Below are 17,004 nucleotides of genomic sequence, written 5' to 3' on the forward strand. Positions count from 1 at the left end.
TAATGTAACCTATATATCTTAGTAACGAGTACCTCTTCCACAGAAAAGAACCCTCAAAGTCACACTTTGACCTCACCTCTAGGTAGTCAACAGACACCATTTCCTCAGGCTGCCTCATTTTGCAGAACATTCAAAATAAAACATGCCAGTGTTTCTAGCACCCCCCCCCCCCCCCGCTTTCCAATTTAAATTTTTAAGTTGCTTATTATAACTTACTCTTTTTTTCTGGCTTTTTGGCTTTTCAGGGCTGCACCCGTGGCATATGGAGGTTCCCAGGCTAGGGGTCTAATCGGAGCTGTAGCCGCTGGACTATGCCACATCCACAGCAACTCGGGATCCGAACCTCATCTTTGACCTACACCACAGCTCACAGCAACATTGGATCCTTAACCCACTGAGTAAGGCCAGGGATCGTACCCGCCACCTCATGGTTCCTAGTCAGATTCATTTCCGCTGTGCCATGATGGGAACTCCTATTAAAACTTACTTTAGAAACATAGGAGTTCCCATTGTGGCTCAATGGGTTACAAATCCAACTATATCCATAAGGATAAGGGTTCTATCCCTGGCCTCGCTCAGTGGGTCGGGCATCTGCCGTTGCCTTGAGCTGTGGTGTAGGTCACAGACACAGCTCAGAACCTGCATTGCTGGGGCAATGGCGCAGGCCAGCAGCTGCAGCTCCGATTTGACCCCTTCCTAGGAACTTTCATGTGCCATGGGTGTGGCCCTTAAAAAGGAAAATTAAATTAAAAGAAAAAAAATATATATATATATATAAAAATAAATAAAAACATAGAAGTTCCTGTTGTGGCTCAGAGGAAACTGACTAGCATTTGTAAGGATGCAAGTTCAATCCCTGGCCTTGCTCGGTGGGTTAAGGATCCCGTGTTATGGTGAGCTGTAGTGTAGAGGTTGCAGACATGGCTCAGATCTGACGCTGCTGTGGAATAGGTCGGTGGCTACAGCTCTGATTGGACTCCTAGTGTGGGAACCTCCATATGCTGTGGGAGCATCTCTAAAAAACAAAAAAAAACAAAAACAAACAAAAAACAGAAGTAATTTATAAGCATCCCAAAGAAACATTCTGTATACACTGCCTGGTAGGAAGTCTCCATTTACACAATAAAACTGCTTTAAATACAGTCACTAAAGCAATAACATACTTAAATTAAAACCAAGTGATGGGATACTAATCAAAAAGATTTTGCTTACAACATCATTTTCCAAAGCCTCCAGTTCCTCATTGGTGGTGAGTTCACCTGCATCCCAGGGTTCCAGGTCCTTCTCTTTGTGTTCACCATTCACTTTAGCACTTATAGCAGAGTCAGTAAAAGCATCTGCAAAGGATGGTTTTGGTTGAAAGATCACACAACCAAACAATGGACTACATAAATACATATATGAATTATTAAAGATATATATGGTAAAAATAATTATGAAAAGGGAATTTCTGATACAGAAAGAATAGCATTAACAGTATGCTTTCAGAAATGTAATGCTTCAGTTAATACTATAACCTTCCAAAAACCTAACTCTGTAAATGCATCACAGATGATTAGGATGAAAGAATATTTTACCTATGTAATTTTAAGCCGTATGAAATGTTAAAATATTTTCACATAAGTCATAAATTATATTAAAAATAATTATTTTAAGAGTTCCCATTGTGGCTCAGTGAGTTAAGAACCCATCTAGTATCCAAGAGGATCTGGGTTTGATCCCTGGCCTCATTCAGTGGGTTAAGGATCCAGCATTGCCATAAGCAATGGTGTAGGTCACAGACTCCGCTTGGATCCCGAGTTGCTGTTGCTGTGGTGCAGGCCAGCAGCTACAACACCAATTCGACCCCTAGCCTGGGAACTTCTATATGCCACGGGTGGAGCCCTAAAAAAAAAAAAAAATTACTTTGTGTTTCAGAATTGGTCCAGAAAATTTCTACCAATCCATTAAAATAAGATTTCTTTTGTTTAACAGATACACTAATTACGTTTACCCTCAAAGCTCCTGCAGCCAAACATATGTAGTGGGTTTTTTTTTCGTGTTTTGTTTTGTTTTTAGGGCCACACTCGCGGCATATAGAGGTTCCCAGGCTAGGGGTCTAATCCACAGCCACAGCCACGCCAGATCTGAGCCTTGTCTGCGACCTACACCACAGGTCACGGCAACGCCAGACCCTTAACCCACTGAGCAAGGCCAGGGATCAAACCCGCAGCCTCATGGTTCCTAGTCAGACTGGTTTCTGATGCACCACAACGGGAACTCCACATATGTAATTTTTTAAACTTTCCAAATCCATGTCTATATGCAGGAGTGAGTATCCTTACACACTCATGACATTAGTATTTGAAGCCATTCTAAGTGACCCATCTCCTCACAGAACCGGTATTTCCTGACAGCCACTGTGTACACAGTTCAGGCCCTATGGTATTACTTATATCCAGAAGGTTCAGGAGGTAGGACTACCTGGACTTCCTGTCAACATTCTCAACTAATATATCCTCTGCTCCTCTACTAATTTTACTGAGAACCAGCTTGTGAGAGCAACATGGCATCAGTAGGCTCACCTGACAGGAACTATATATCTCATAGCTGCTGCCCAGGAAAGGAAATTTTCCTCTAGCTGGGAGTTAGGACCCAGATACATAAAGGTGTACTTGGGCAATGATAGTGTTAGGAAATGCTTTGGAGATATAGGCTTGCATTTAGGAGGCTGGACCTACAGGGAATCCCCTAAGTAATACTGCTGATCTGGCTCTGCCTTCACCCCCCCTGCAAGCTGCCACCAAGGAGGAGGAAGGAAAGAATAAACAGTTGTGTTTCCTTCAAAAGATACAATTCCAGAGGGGTTTTTGATTTGGTATTATTTCTGTAACCATCTTTGACTCCCAAGTAGGCAAGTTAATGGCAAAATAAAACACTTGAGCCAGCAAATTTATAGGCATGGCACTGTAAACCTAGTTAACTCCTATATCCTCTCATCTCAAACCAGGAGTGGATGGGTGGATGTGGGTATGTGTTCATGCACACTAGGGAATTAAAGCATAACTGCACTATGGGCTTAGCTGCCAGCTCTATCAGGTAGCAGGGCTCCCGCTGCTGGCAATTATAAAAGCCAAGAACATACCAAGTGGCATCCTCAAAGCAGCAGGCTTCAACTAGGAGTGGGATGAGCATTCACTGGAAGAGAGCTGTATTTTGGAAAAGCTTTATAAGAGGTTCTAACAGACTGATATTATCGCAGAAGCAGCTCGGGTCCCCCCATTGCTGTGGCTATGGCCATGGCCTGCAGTTACAGCTTCGATTTGACCTATAGCCTAAGAACCTCCATATGCCACAGGTGAGGCCCTAAACAAAACAAAACAAAACAAAATAACAACAACAACAGAAAAACTCCAGAACAGCAAGACACTTTTTTTTTTTTTTAAAGCAGAATCACATAAATGGACTTTTTAATCATTGCAGGGTGTGTGCGTGTTATGTCAAAGCATTTATGGCAGACGAGGGACTGAACCACACTGTCCTCAAGCTGAAAGAGTGAAATAAATACACAATAAAAATAGCTTACATATACTTCTATCACTATTATTTTAAACAAAATCAAAAAAGATCCCTGAATGTGAACCAATGTGAAAAAGCAAGGATCTAATAAAACTTCACTGAACCAAGTTTTACCCTGCTGATTTCAATTTAGGCTGTATTAGGAAGCCATTATTAAATAACCTATTTTTTTCAATGCTACATTTTTACGTTAAATATTCTGTTTATAATACCAATCTTATAAAAGAATTAACTGTTCACATGTTACTTAGCATTATGTTTTCCTATCAAGGCAGAAATGAGGGAAGGGAAAACAAGGGTGTTATTAATAAGGAATAATACTCCCTTTTTTTTTTGTCTTTTTGCCTTTTCTAGGGCCACTCCTGCAGCATATGGAGGTTCCCAGGCTATGGGTCTGATTGGAGCTGTAGCCACCAGCCTACACCAGAACCACAGCAACACAGGCTCAGAGCAGCGTCTACAACCTACACCACAGCTCAGGGCAACGCCGGATCCTTAACCCATTGAGTGAAGCCAGGGATCAAACCCACAACCTCATGGTTCCTAGTCTGATTCGTTACCCACTGAGCCATGACGGGAACTCCAGAAATAATACTCCTTAATGTAAAAAGAAAGTCCCCCAAAGAAAGTCCCTTTTAATTTTTTTTTTGTCTTTTTGCCTTTTTTAGGGCCACTCCTGTGGCATATGGAGATTCCCAGGCCAGGGGTCTAATTGCAGCTGCAGCTTCCGGCCTACACCACAGCCACAGCAACACCAGCCAGATCTGAGCCGAGTCTGCGACCTATACCACAGCTCATGGCAACACTGGATCCTTAACCACTAAGCAAGGCCAGGGATCAAACCTGTAACCTCATGGTTTTTAGTCGGATTCATTAACCACTGAGCCACAACGGGAACTCCTGAAAGTCCCTTTTTAAAGATGAGTGAATTGTTTAGAGAGAGACATGCGTAAGTTGTGCAGAAGTGGAGAGTCAGCAAAATGAGGCTATAGTGTCAGGATGCAGGGAAATATCCTCATCATAAATACTGTACTTCAGGAGTTCCTGCTATGGCTCAGGGGTTAAGGAACTCAACTAAGACCCATGAGGAGGCGAGTTTGATCCCTGGCCTAGATCAGTGGATCAGGGATCTAGCGTTGCTATGAAATGTGGTGTAGGCCACAGACGCAGCTCAGATCTAGTGTCGCTGTGGCTGTGGTGTAGGCCAGTGGCTACAGCTCTGATTAGACCCCTAGTCTAGAACCTCCATATGTTGCAGGGTGGCCCCCAAAAAGCAAAAAAAAAAAAAAAAAAAGAAAAAGAAAGCAAAAAAACACTGTACTTCTGGTCAACATTGTATCGTTAGCTAGAATGAAGCTAGACTTGGATATTCCATTCTACACTACTGCCAATACCCACTACTGTAAATTCTGAATATGTTATTTTATTAACCACCACGCTTGGATTTTTGAAAAACCACTGTTGGTATTAAATAGTACAATGTTACTGCCAGGATTTCTGCAAAGTTCAGAAAATCTATTGGCTTTAATCTAATTTCAAGTGTGGTATTTTGTGTGCAGATTTTTCCAATGCCGTAAATTAAGAGTATATTAATTTTCCATTATCCTCTATGGTAAAAAAGCAAAAGTATTTAAAAGCAAGATGCAACAATACAAATTGTGACTGTCAGAAAAATGTTATCTCTTTCTGAAGGAACTATAGAAAGAAATTGACTGTCAGAAAAATGTTATCTCTTTCTGAAGGAACTATAGAAAGAAAAAAAAATAAAAGTGATCAGATGAGATAATAAAAGATAATGAAGCTCTGCTTCATTTCCTGCCCTATAACATCCAATTTAGGGAAAAGGGGACACGGCACAAGATTATGCCCTACCTCCAAACTTTCCCTTCCTTCTGATTGGGGGCAGAAACCCAGTCATTAAGGGCCAGTGATGCCACCTGCTGGCGACTGGAAAGATACATCTCAACTAAAGCACAGTCTCTTTGGTCTCCCTGAGCCCCACACCCAGGAAATAGCATATGTGCTCTGCTCCTCAGCTTTTCCTCTTTTATCTCTCAGCCAATTATGATTCCGAAAAGTCGAAGTTGTCTGGGAATTTTTTAAATGGCCAGAATAGTGGTGAAGAAAACTAATATGCTAGTGACATAGTTCAAGTTAATAAAAATAAATTTATTAAAACTACAAAATGAGGAGTTCCCATCATGGCTCTACGGAAACGAGGCTCGAATCTGGCATGGCTGTGGCTGTGGTGTAGGTCAGCGGGTATACTTCGATTCGACTCCTAGCCTGGAAATCTCCATATGCCACAGGCGTGGCCCTAAAAAGACGTAACATAAAGAGCCTACAAATGATATAAAACTGAACCAAATAAAAAAATCCTTATCACATTTGATATCAGAAGCTCTCACAAGTGCTTTTAGAAGTCTTCACCAAAATCCTCACTACCCATTTCATCTCTCAGTTAAATCTGCTTTTTCTCAAACACTAAAATTCCAGATTTCAACAATACTATTTCAATGATACCTTTTTTTTAAAGGGCTGCACCCATGGCATATGGAGTTTCCTAGGCTAGGGGTCAAATCAGAGCTGCAGCTGCCGGCATATGCCACAGCCACAGCAACGCCAGATCTGGCCGTGTCTGTGACCTAAACCACAGCTCATGGCAATGCCGGATCCTTTTAATCCACTGAGCAAGGCCAGAGATTGAACCCTGTATCCTCATGGATGCTAGTCAGATTCATTTCCTCTGAGCCACGACGAGAACTCCTAATACTTTTCTGCTTTGATAAATTATTAATACTGTGACATTTTCCAACAACTTTAAAAAAGTTCCCCATAATGTACCATGAGCTTTATGTGAACCAATCTATACGAAACAGAGCATCAGTTTTAAGTGGGTGCCAACCAAGCAACTAAGAGACCATATTTTATTCAATTTTAGTATTACTGAGTATGAGCTGGGGATTTGTATTTGACCAAGACACAATCCCTGTCATTTGCTGCAGAAGTTTCTTCAGTTGAAGGAGAATAATTCAGAGATGAAGCAAATCTTTTATTTATTTATTTATTTATTTATTGCCACACCCATGGCATATGGAAGTTCCCTGACCAGGGAGCGAATGCCAGATCCTTAACCCACTGTGCTGGGCCAGGGATCAAACTTGCACTGCCAGAGACAATACTGGATTCTTAACCCATGGAGCCACAGGAGGAACTCCTGAAGCACATCTTTTAGAATCTAATGTGTAAAGGGCTAAAATAGAATTAAGAAAAAAGTTCTGAGGAACAAAAGGCTGTGGCTTTAAAAGTGAAAGGTGGGAGCTCCCATTACAGCTCTGCAGGTTAAGGACCTGATGTAGTCTCTGTGAGGATGTGGGTTCAATCCCTAGCCTCACTCAGTGGGTTAAGGATCCAGCATCGCCACAAGCTATAGCATAGGCTGTGGATGCAACTCAGACTCTGTGTTATAGTGGCTGTGGCACAGGCCTCAGCTGCAGCTCCAATCTGACCCCTAGCCTGGGAACTTCCATATGCCACAGCTGTAGCCGTAAAAGAGGAAAAGAAAAAGGGACAGCTAATCTAGCCTTTCAAAAACAAAGGCAGCAATTAAGTGGCGGGAAATAAGAGGCTCCAATATGTACTAGAACGGTATTAAAAATAGCATTTTTCTGGGAGTTCCTATCGTGGGTCAGTGGAAACCAATCTGACTAGCATCCATGAGGACACAGGTTTGATCCCTGGCTTTGCTCAGTGGGTTAAGGATCTGGCATTGCTGTGGCTGTGGTGTAGGCCAGTGGCTATAGCTCCAATTCGACCTCTAGCCTGGGAACCTCCATATGCAGCCCTAAAAAAAAAAAAAAAAGACAGGAGTTTCCATCTTGGCGCAGTAGTTAACAAATCCGACTAGGAACCATGAGGTTGCGGGTTTGATCCCTGGCCTCGCTCAGTGGGTTAAGCATCGGGCGTTGCCGTGAGCTGTGGTGTGGGCCGCAGATGTGGCTTGGATCTGGTGTTGCTGTGGCTGTGGCATAGGCCGGCAGCTAAAGCTCCGATTAGACCCCTAGCATGGGAACCTCCATATGCCACGGGTGTGGCCCTAGAAAAAGCAAAAAGACAAAAAAAAAAAAAAAGGTATTTTTCCAGAGTTACCATTATGGCAAATTAAATAAGGATCTGATGTTGCCGCAGGTGTGACACAGGTCACAGCTGTGGCACAGATTCAACCCTTTGCCCAGGATCTTCCATATACCGTGCGTGCAGTCACAAAAAAAACAAAACCTATTTTTCTGACTTGCAGAAAAGTCCATAGTATTCTCCCAGGAAATGGCTTTTGGGGCCAGAATGGAGATTACCTTTTTATTTTACACTCTTCTGTTATGTATGGATTTTTACACTATGAATATATACCAATCCATGTAGTTTATTATATAGAAAATATTAAAGAAGAGCATAAAGAAACAAGATGGGGATAATGGACATAGTAAAGGGCCAGGTTTGTGGAATGGAACATCAAAAGCAAGTGGAGGAGAGAAAAAAGAGAAGACTGCAGGGAAACGAGACATAGGGGACCTCTAGATGAGAGGTATTCTTAACCGTCTTCCTTTTATCTATGGGTCCCTTTGGCATCTGAGGCAAGTCTATGGATTTAAAAGCATAAAATACATAGGAAATAAGCCTTCCCTGCTTATAATATCTTCTTGACCCAGCAGGTAAAATTCTTGACCAAACAGCTGTCTTCAAAATGTTTTGTGCAAATAAAATAAAAGCCAATAGTGGCAAAATCATGGCTTTCTAGATGAAGATAACATTGGTGAGCAAAACATTGAGAAAACCAACAACATTCTGCGGACAGGGTGGACCAACACAAACAAAATTAAGAACTGAGAGTTCCCATCGTGGCGCAGTGGTTAACGAATCCGACTAGGAACCATGAGGTTGCGGGTTTGGTCCCTGCCCTTGCTCAGTGGGTTAACGATCCGGCGTTGCCGTGAGCTGTGGTGTAGGTTGAAGACTCGGCTCAGATCCCGTGTTGCTGTGGCTCTGGTGTAGGCCGGCACCTACGGCTCCGGTTAGAGCCCTAGCCTGGGAATCTCCATATGCTGCGGGAGCAGCCCAAGAAATAGCAAAAAAAGACAAAAAAAAAATTAAGAACTGCCAGTCAACCACCGTATCCCATGTTTTATACAACAAATTTTTAGTAATTAAAAAAAAAAAAACTTCCTATCTTAATAGAGAAGAATGTAATTTTTCCAACAAGAGAACCACCTAATCATATCTTTGCCTCTAGGGCACCTAGACAAAGAAAATGAGTTTTGTGACTCATAAGTAGAAAGGGGGTTGTTTTTAACCATAGTTAGGACAAGAATAAAATAAATGAATCTCTAAGGTGTGGTATCTTTTAATCCCATGATTTCAAACTGAACCAAATTATTTTTATTATGCAGGTTGTATTACGCAGGTTATTCAAAATAATCTGCATGCATACTTTAATACTTTACTCCCTTAACCTCTGCTTCTCACCTTTCTCACTTGTTCAAGAATCATCTGGGCCTTGTTTTCAAAGTTAATACTTGGGATTTGGATATATATGTACATATATACACGTTTATATAGGAGTTCCTTTCGTGGCTCAGCTTTTAATGAACCCAGACTAGGATCCATGAGGATATAGGTTTGATCCCTGGCCTTGCTCAGTGGGTTATGGACCTGGCGTTGCCATGAGCTGTCCTGTAGGTCACAGGTATGCCTCGGATTCCACGTTGCTGTGCCTATGGTGTAGGCCAGTGGCTGCAGTCCTGATTTGACCCCTAGCCTGGGAACCTCCATATGCTGCAGGTGTGGCCCTTAAAAAAATTAAAAAAAAAAAAGCAAAAAACAAAACAAAACATATCTTAGGAATAATGAGAGACGGTTGAAAAAGACAAAGTCCACTGGGAAGGGTCATGAATGCCAAGGTATGTCATCCTAACTTTATTCTGTAAGCTACAGTAGCCATTGTAGATTTCTAAACAAGGGATGAGGTATCTGACAACAATATAATATAGCTTAGAGCAAACAGCTACTTTTTGACTGTTATCTTCATAAAAAGTTTCTGAGTCCAATAACTCAAATTTACCTTTGCTGTACAGCAGAACTGACAGAACATCGTAAATCAACTACACATTTTATAAAATTTTGAAAAAATTAAAAAAAGAAAAAAGTAGGAGTCCCCGTCGTGGCGCAGTGGTTAACGAATCCGACTAGGAACCATGAGGTTGCGGGTTTGATCCCTGCCCTTGCTCAGTGGGTTAACGATCCGGCGTTGCCGTGAGCTGTGGTGTAGGTTGCAGACGCGGCTCGGATCCCGCGTTGCTGTGGGTCTGGCGTAGGCCGGTGGCTACAGCTCTGATTCGACCCCTAGCCTGGGAACCTCCATATGCCACGGGCGCAGCCCTAAAAAGACAAAAAAAAAAAAAAAAGAAAAGAAACCTTATTTTCCTCCTATACACAATGAACTATTAAATTTTACAATACTATGATAAAATGAGATAAAAATAGGAAAAAAAATGCCTGAGAGAAAAATATATCTTACTTAAATTCTTCCTTTTTCTTTCTTTCTTATTTGTTTTTTCAAACTCTTGTGTCTACGGCTAACCTTCAATAGCCCTTAACAGTAAGTTGCAGCGAGGAAGCTGCCCTGCTACATACGAATCCCCAACACAGAAGCTGGTCGTCTATGAACAGTTTAGTACCAGGTTTACCAAAAACATGTGGTGTGTACTACTTAAATATTAAAAAGAAGTTTTTATTTTCCTTAACTAATAAACTATTTGTGAGATTTATAAATTAGATTCCCGAGTTAAAACTTTAGGTTTTTTTTTTTTTGCTTTTTATGGCCATACCTGGAAGTTCCCAGGCTAGGGGTTGAATTGGAGCTGCAGCTGCTGGCCTATACCAGTCACAACACCAAATCTGAGCTTCCTCTGCAACCTACGCCACAGCTCACAGCAATGCTGGATCCTTAACCCACTAAACAAGGTCAGGGAGGGAACCTGCATCTTCATGGATACTAGCTGGGCTCATTACCGCTGAGCCACAAAGGAATGTGGCTCCCAAAATATTTTTTTAAGACAAAATATTTCACCTCGCTTTTACTAGGGCCATTATATACCCAATAGGCACTGTAATCAATAATTTAACATTTCGAAAGCAATTTTCTTAAAACCTAAACTACCTAAAAGTTTGAGCTGAAATTGTCTAGAAACTCTATCACTTAAATGCTGCTGAGAGTTCCCTGGCAGCTCAGCAGGTTAAGGATCTGGCATTGACACTTCTGCAGCTCAGGTTGCTATTGGGGCTCCAGTTTGATCCCTGGCCTGGGAACTTCCACATGCTGTAGGTCTGGCCTAAATAAATAAAATGCTCTTGTATTTGACTTCAATCAATCAAGGATCAGAGGGAAAAAAAATTAAATCCACAAACCAGATTCCTTTGGAAGATCTGAATGAAGATCAGTAGTCAAGACTTCACAGAGTCAAATGGCACACCAAATTCTACAGTAAAGCCAGATTAATGTAATGCAGAAGAAAAAGAGAAAAATGGAAGCCTACCTCCTGAAGCTTGCCAAATTAAAAAAAACAAGGTGATAGGTGCCACGGAATGTTAGATTTTTTATTTATTTATTTATTTATTTAGTCTTTTTAGGGCCACACCAGTGGCATATGGAGGTTCCCAACTAGGGATCTAATCGGAGCTATAGCTGCCGGCCTATGCCACAGCCACAGCAATGATAAATCCAAGCCTCATCGTCGACCTACACCACAACTCACGGCAACGATGGATCCTTAACCTGCTGAGTGAGGCCAGGGATTGAACCCACAACTTCATAGTTCCTAGTCACATTCATTTCCACTGTGCCATGATAGGAACTCCAAATGTTAGGTTTCTAATTCCCACATTATCATCAAAAGAAATCAGAAGAATTTCTAACAAAGACATCAAAAGAAATGGTATCTGGAATGGTATCTGCATCCATGAGGAAACAGGTTTGATTCCTGGCTCTGCTCAGTAGGAAGTTCCCAGGCTAGGGGTTGAACTGGAGCTGCAGCTGCTGGCCTACACCACAGCCACAGCAATGCCAGATCTGAGCCAAGTCTGCGACCTACACCACCGCTCACGGCAACACCATATCCTTAACCCACTGAGTGAGGCCAGGGTTTGAACCTGCATCCTCGTAGATACTAGTCAGATTAATTTCCACTGTGACACAATGGAAACCCCACCATTCAAATGTTTTTGATGCTACAATACTACCCACAAGTTTGAATAAAGTACTTGGGGCCAGTATCTGGAGATGAACATTCTGTTTTAAGCTCCTCTATTAGGCTCCTGGTTTTGAACCCCATTTTGAGGGGGAGAGGAGGAGCCTTTAGCCTGTGCCATCTGAAAGAATGAAATAGTCTGGTTTTGTTTGTTTGCTTGCTTTTTAGGGCCGCGCCTGCGGCATATGGAGGTTCCCGGGCTAGGGGTGGAATCAGAGCTACAGCCACAGGCCTATGCCACAGCTTCAGCAATGCAGGATCCCAGCCACGTATTCGACCTACACCACAGCTCACAGCCAACACCAGATCCCTAACACACTAAGCAAGGCCAGGGAACAAGCCCACAATCTCAAGGTTCCTAGTCAGATTTGTTTCCGCTACACCACAATGGGAACTCCTAAGCAGTTTTTTATAAAAGGTACTATTTCATCTCAACAGTTAAAGAAAGAGAAAGGATAAGGGAAAGAAAGTGATTTGGTAGAAAATTTAGGGCAAAAAAACCCAACCTAAGTTCAGAGGTGTGAGGGAATCAAAAAACAGAATGTGGGAATGGTCCTTCCAATACTATTAGCCAGCACGGTAGTCTTTTTACAACTCTTAAACCTATAGCAAAAGTGTTCAGAAATAGGTTTAAAAAAAAGTTAATAAATGAAATTAATTCCAATTCTTAAACAGCTATACAAACACCATTCTGTTTCCTTAGCAGATATGCAAAACATTTTACAGATTCAGACTGTTCTTTTCTAATATAAATTAGAAGAACAACTGTTCAAGTACACATGCTCACTTAAAACTCTTTGCCAAGTCTGATCTGGGTAAAAAAGCAGTCAATTCCTATTTACAGTCAGATGGAATAAAAATTAAGATGGAGAAAATTTACCCACATTCCTTCACTGCCATGCTTTATTACTAGTTTTATTTTTTTAGTCTTTAGGGCCACACCCATGGCACATGCAAGTTCCCAGACTAGGGGTGAAATAAGAGCAGCAGCTGCTGGCCTATGCCACAGTCACAGCAAGGCAGGATCTGAGCCACATCTGTGACCTACACCATGGCTCACGGCAATACCAGATCCCCAATCCACTAAGTGAGGCCAGGGATCAAACCCACATCCTCATGGATACTAGTCGGGTTTGTTTCTGCTGAGCCACGATTCGAACTCCACTAGTTTTAATATTAAATTTTCTATTTGTAAAACTTTGTGAGACTGTGAAGAGCAAGAAAGAAAATAAAACTAAAACCAGACAGGAGTTCTCGTCGTGGCTCAGTGGAAATGAATCTAACTAGCATCCATTAGGACGCAGGTTCCATCCCTGGCCTCGTTCAGTGGGTTAAGGATTCAGCACTGCAGTGAGCTGTGGTATAGGAAGCAGATACGACTGGGATCTGGCACTGCTGTGGCCGTGGCATAGGCCAGCGGCTACGGCTCTGATTCGACCCCTAGTCGGCAAACCTCCATATGCTGTTGAGTGCAGCCCTAAAAATCAAAAAAAATAAAAACTAAAAACAGGCATTATTGGGTATACTAGCATTACACAATATTACCAAGTGAACTGTCCTCCTGAAAAATGTCCTAGACCCATTTAAATTACCTAAGAGGGAGTTCAACAATGCTACTTTTGGAGTTCCTGCTGTGGCTCAGCGGGTTAAAGACCTGAGACCGCTGTCTCTTTAAGGATGCAGGTTTGATCCCTGGCCTCAGTCAGTGGGAAAAGGATCTGGTGCTGCCATAAGCTATCACACAGGTCACAGATATGGCTCAGATCTGGTGTTGCCATGCCTGTGGCAAAGGCCAAAGCTGCAAGCTCCAACTTTCAAGTGTCACAGGACTGGCCGTAAAAAAAAAAAAAGAATGTTACTTTTTATATTAGCACAAAAACATACATCTCAATGCAACAGAATAAAGAGACAAGAAATAAACCCATACACCCACCTACGGTCAACTAATCATCAACAAAGGAAGCAAGAATATACAATGGAGAAATGATAGTCTCCTCAGCAAGTGGTGTTGGGAAAGCTAGACAGCCACATGTAAATCAATGAAGTAGAACACTCCCTCACACCATACACAAAAGTAAACTCAAAATGGCTTAAATATTTAAATTTAAGACATGGGTGTTTCTGCCATGGCACAGCGAAGCAAATCCAACTAGTATCCATGAGGATGTGAGTTTCATCCCTGTCCTCACTCAGTTGGTCAGGGATCTGGCACTGCTGTGAGCTACGGTGCTCCTAGGCATAAACAAGATCAACTCCAAAGGCAGTAACTAAAAAAAAGACTTGTCTCCTTGTATGGGCCACTGAAGGACTTTTAACAAAGAGATATCTGTCATAGGTATCTGAGAAGATACAATACCAGGACAAAGTGCTTTCTTCAGCATCGCAAAGCAGTTATAGAGTACCTAGCACTACTAGCTTCTGAAAAAAAGAATCTAACTATAGGTGAGAACCTTATTAAGAGGTCCAGAAGAAAGGCTTTAACTTTCTGGCGGCTTGCAATTTCTAAATAACAACAAAGACAAATCAGTGTAACAACTAAAACAGCTGCTAGTACAGATGCCATCATGAAAATCAAAAACTGCTGTTGTAATTTGCAATAGAAATGACTAGAGAAAGTCTCCCTCTTCCCTTCAAAAAAAAAAAAAAATCATCTAAGAAATTGGGAACCAATTTCAAACTTTCCCAGAAAGGCCTTTCAATGTATTACTGAACACTCAGCACTCCAAATGGGTTAACAGCAATTCCCATACTTTCCTTCTCAACAGACACTTGAAATAGAGTGAATTTTAATACAGATACATCACCATTTTTATATTCTCAAAACATAAAATAAAATATACAGTCCCACACTCTCAATGTTTTTTCCAATATACATGTCCTACTTCTTTACATTTTTCAGCTTCACTGGACAATAGTTTCCCATCCACAGCTCCTGCCTTTCTCCCTGAGCTCTGTGGTTTTGATTTCTTTACAGATTAAAAAACTAAAGCATCTGCAGAACAAGCTCAGTAAAATTATGTAAGCATTATTTACAAACATTATAAAACTAAAAATATACATAAGCTAAAACATTTTAAGTCTTATGGAAACAAGGAATTATCAGCTGAGTGTAATCAGTAGCACTTGTGACCATAAAACTGTCGAAATGCTTTACAAACTTTTTATTTTGGCCATGCCCATTACATATGGAAGTTCCTAGGCCGGTGCCTGAACTTGCACCACAGCAGCAACCTGACCCACCATCATACAACACCCGATCCTTAACCTGCTGTGCCATAAAAGACCTCCTACAAACTATTTTTTAATAAAAAACAAACTTTCATTATTTATCCTACCAAAAGGACCAAGGAATCTTCCTCTGAAATTTTAAATATTTTCCAGCATTGAATTTTACATTAAAATTCCTATTTAGGCAAAAAAGCCCTTATTAAAAAAAAAAAGAAAAGAAAGAAAAGAAAAGTATACATGGTCAATGAAGAGTCTTTGCTTGAATAAATCTAATAAACCATGAAGCATGTTTAGGAACTCAAAATTCACCTCTTCGTGCGTAACTGGAGTCCATATCTTTAAACTGTACCACAACAAAGTCTGAACACTTGAATAAAATACTCTCCATTATTTCTTCACGTTTTGGCCCCGAACTGGATTCTGTACTTTTCTCATGTGCAGCATCAAGTACCAAATCACACTAGGAAGAAAAACATCAGTAAATATTCAAAATATTTATAAAATAAAATGTGACAGGAATTCTTTGGCACATCAGGGTACAGCATCTTTTTTTTTTTTTGTCTTTTTTAGGGTTGCACCCATGGTATATGGAGGTTCCCAGCCTAGGGATCCAAGTGGAGCTGCTGGCCTCCATCACAACAATAGCAACATGGAGTCACATCTGCAACCTACACCACAGCTCATGGCAACACCAGATCCTTAACCCACTGAGAGAGGCCAGGGATGGAACCTGCATCCTCGTGGATGCTAGTCAGATTCGTTTTTCGCTGAACCACAACGGGAACCCCCAGGGGACTATTTCTTATATGCCGTTAGTAAAAATTATTTCAAGATATCCTCATTATCATACCTTTTTCTCACAAATACAATCTATGATCCATTCCAATATTGAAAAATCCTCTTATCTAAAAGTTGGCCTTTGCTGACATGGTCTGTCTGAGGCACAATGCTGGTAAAGAGGAAAACAGTGAACCACCAGATCCCTCTTCTAGTCACAATGGACTAAAAAGGCCAAGATATATTAATACGCACACAGACCAACAAGTCTCTTTTTTGTTTTTTGCTTTTTTAGGGTCACACTCGAAGCATATGGGGAAGTTCCAGGCCTGGGGTCGAAATGGAGCTGTTGCTGCCAGCCTACACCACAGCTATGGCAACATGGGACCGGAGCCATGACTGTGAACTATACCACAAATCACGGCAACACCAGATCCTTAACCCACTGATTGAGGCCAGGGATCAAACCCAAATCCTCATGGATCCTAGTCGGATTCGTTACCGTTGAGCCACAACAAGAACTCTCAACAGGTCTTTTTGATTAGACAAACCTATTTATAAAATAATCATTATCTGAAACTGAAGAGCAAGATCATTCTAAGTAGTTTAAAAAGCACTTTCAAAGTCAAGTACTGAGCATGAAAATGTAACAAACATATCTACCTCATAACTATAAACTGCTAAATCAAAAATAACAAAATCATAAAATTATCAGAAAGTCATAAAAACATACAGTAGTTGCTGATTCATGGGATTTTACATTTTAAAAAGAGAAAAAGAGTGAAAATTACCTTAGGGCTGTATGTTTTAAAAACTCCTTCATATATACCTCCATTTTTCACTTGTACTTCACACTTGGATCCCTAAAAACATAAAATTTATCAAAGCAACAGTGCGTGATGCAGTCATGGGGGATGACTGCTTTCATTTTACTTCTTATATAGTTCATCGGGCTTCATTCAACATATTAGGTCATCAATGACAGAATAAAAAAGGTTAAAGGCACTGAGTTCTCAAAATTTTTCAAGAAGCCCTGTTCAAAGTCTACATTATAAGTTTGAATACTAAAGTTTTGTATTTTTGACTCTAGTTTTATTAAGTGACAAAATAATGCACTAAAGACAATCATCCAGTAACGTTA

The 17,004-nt window shown here is 41.1% G+C and overlaps 1 protein-coding gene across 15 annotated transcripts in view; it reads right to left on the reverse strand.

Moving 5' to 3' along the window:
- Positions 1-17,004, reverse strand: part of ATXN2 (ataxin 2) — a 119,802-nt gene that overhangs the window by 68,530 nt on the left and 34,268 nt on the right. For all 15 annotated transcript variants that reach the window (XR_007132159.1, XR_007132158.1, XM_047760033.1 and 12 more), the window contains exons 4-6: positions 16,655-16,726; positions 15,396-15,546; positions 1,213-1,337 (exon numbers count right to left, since the gene is read on the reverse strand). Coding sequence is in view for 13 of the 15 variants with exons in the window: in XM_047760033.1 (XP_047615989.1) it covers positions 1,213-1,337; positions 15,396-15,546; positions 16,655-16,726 (348 nt within the window). In the remaining 2 variants the exon portion in view is untranslated. The remainder of the gene's footprint in view (positions 1-1,212; positions 1,338-15,395; positions 15,547-16,654; positions 16,727-17,004) is intronic.

Source organism: Phacochoerus africanus, chromosome 15, assembly GCF_016906955.1.
Source record: "Phacochoerus africanus isolate WHEZ1 chromosome 15, ROS_Pafr_v1, whole genome shotgun sequence".
In the NCBI taxonomy this organism is placed as follows: Eukaryota; Metazoa; Chordata; class Mammalia; order Artiodactyla; family Suidae; genus Phacochoerus; species Phacochoerus africanus.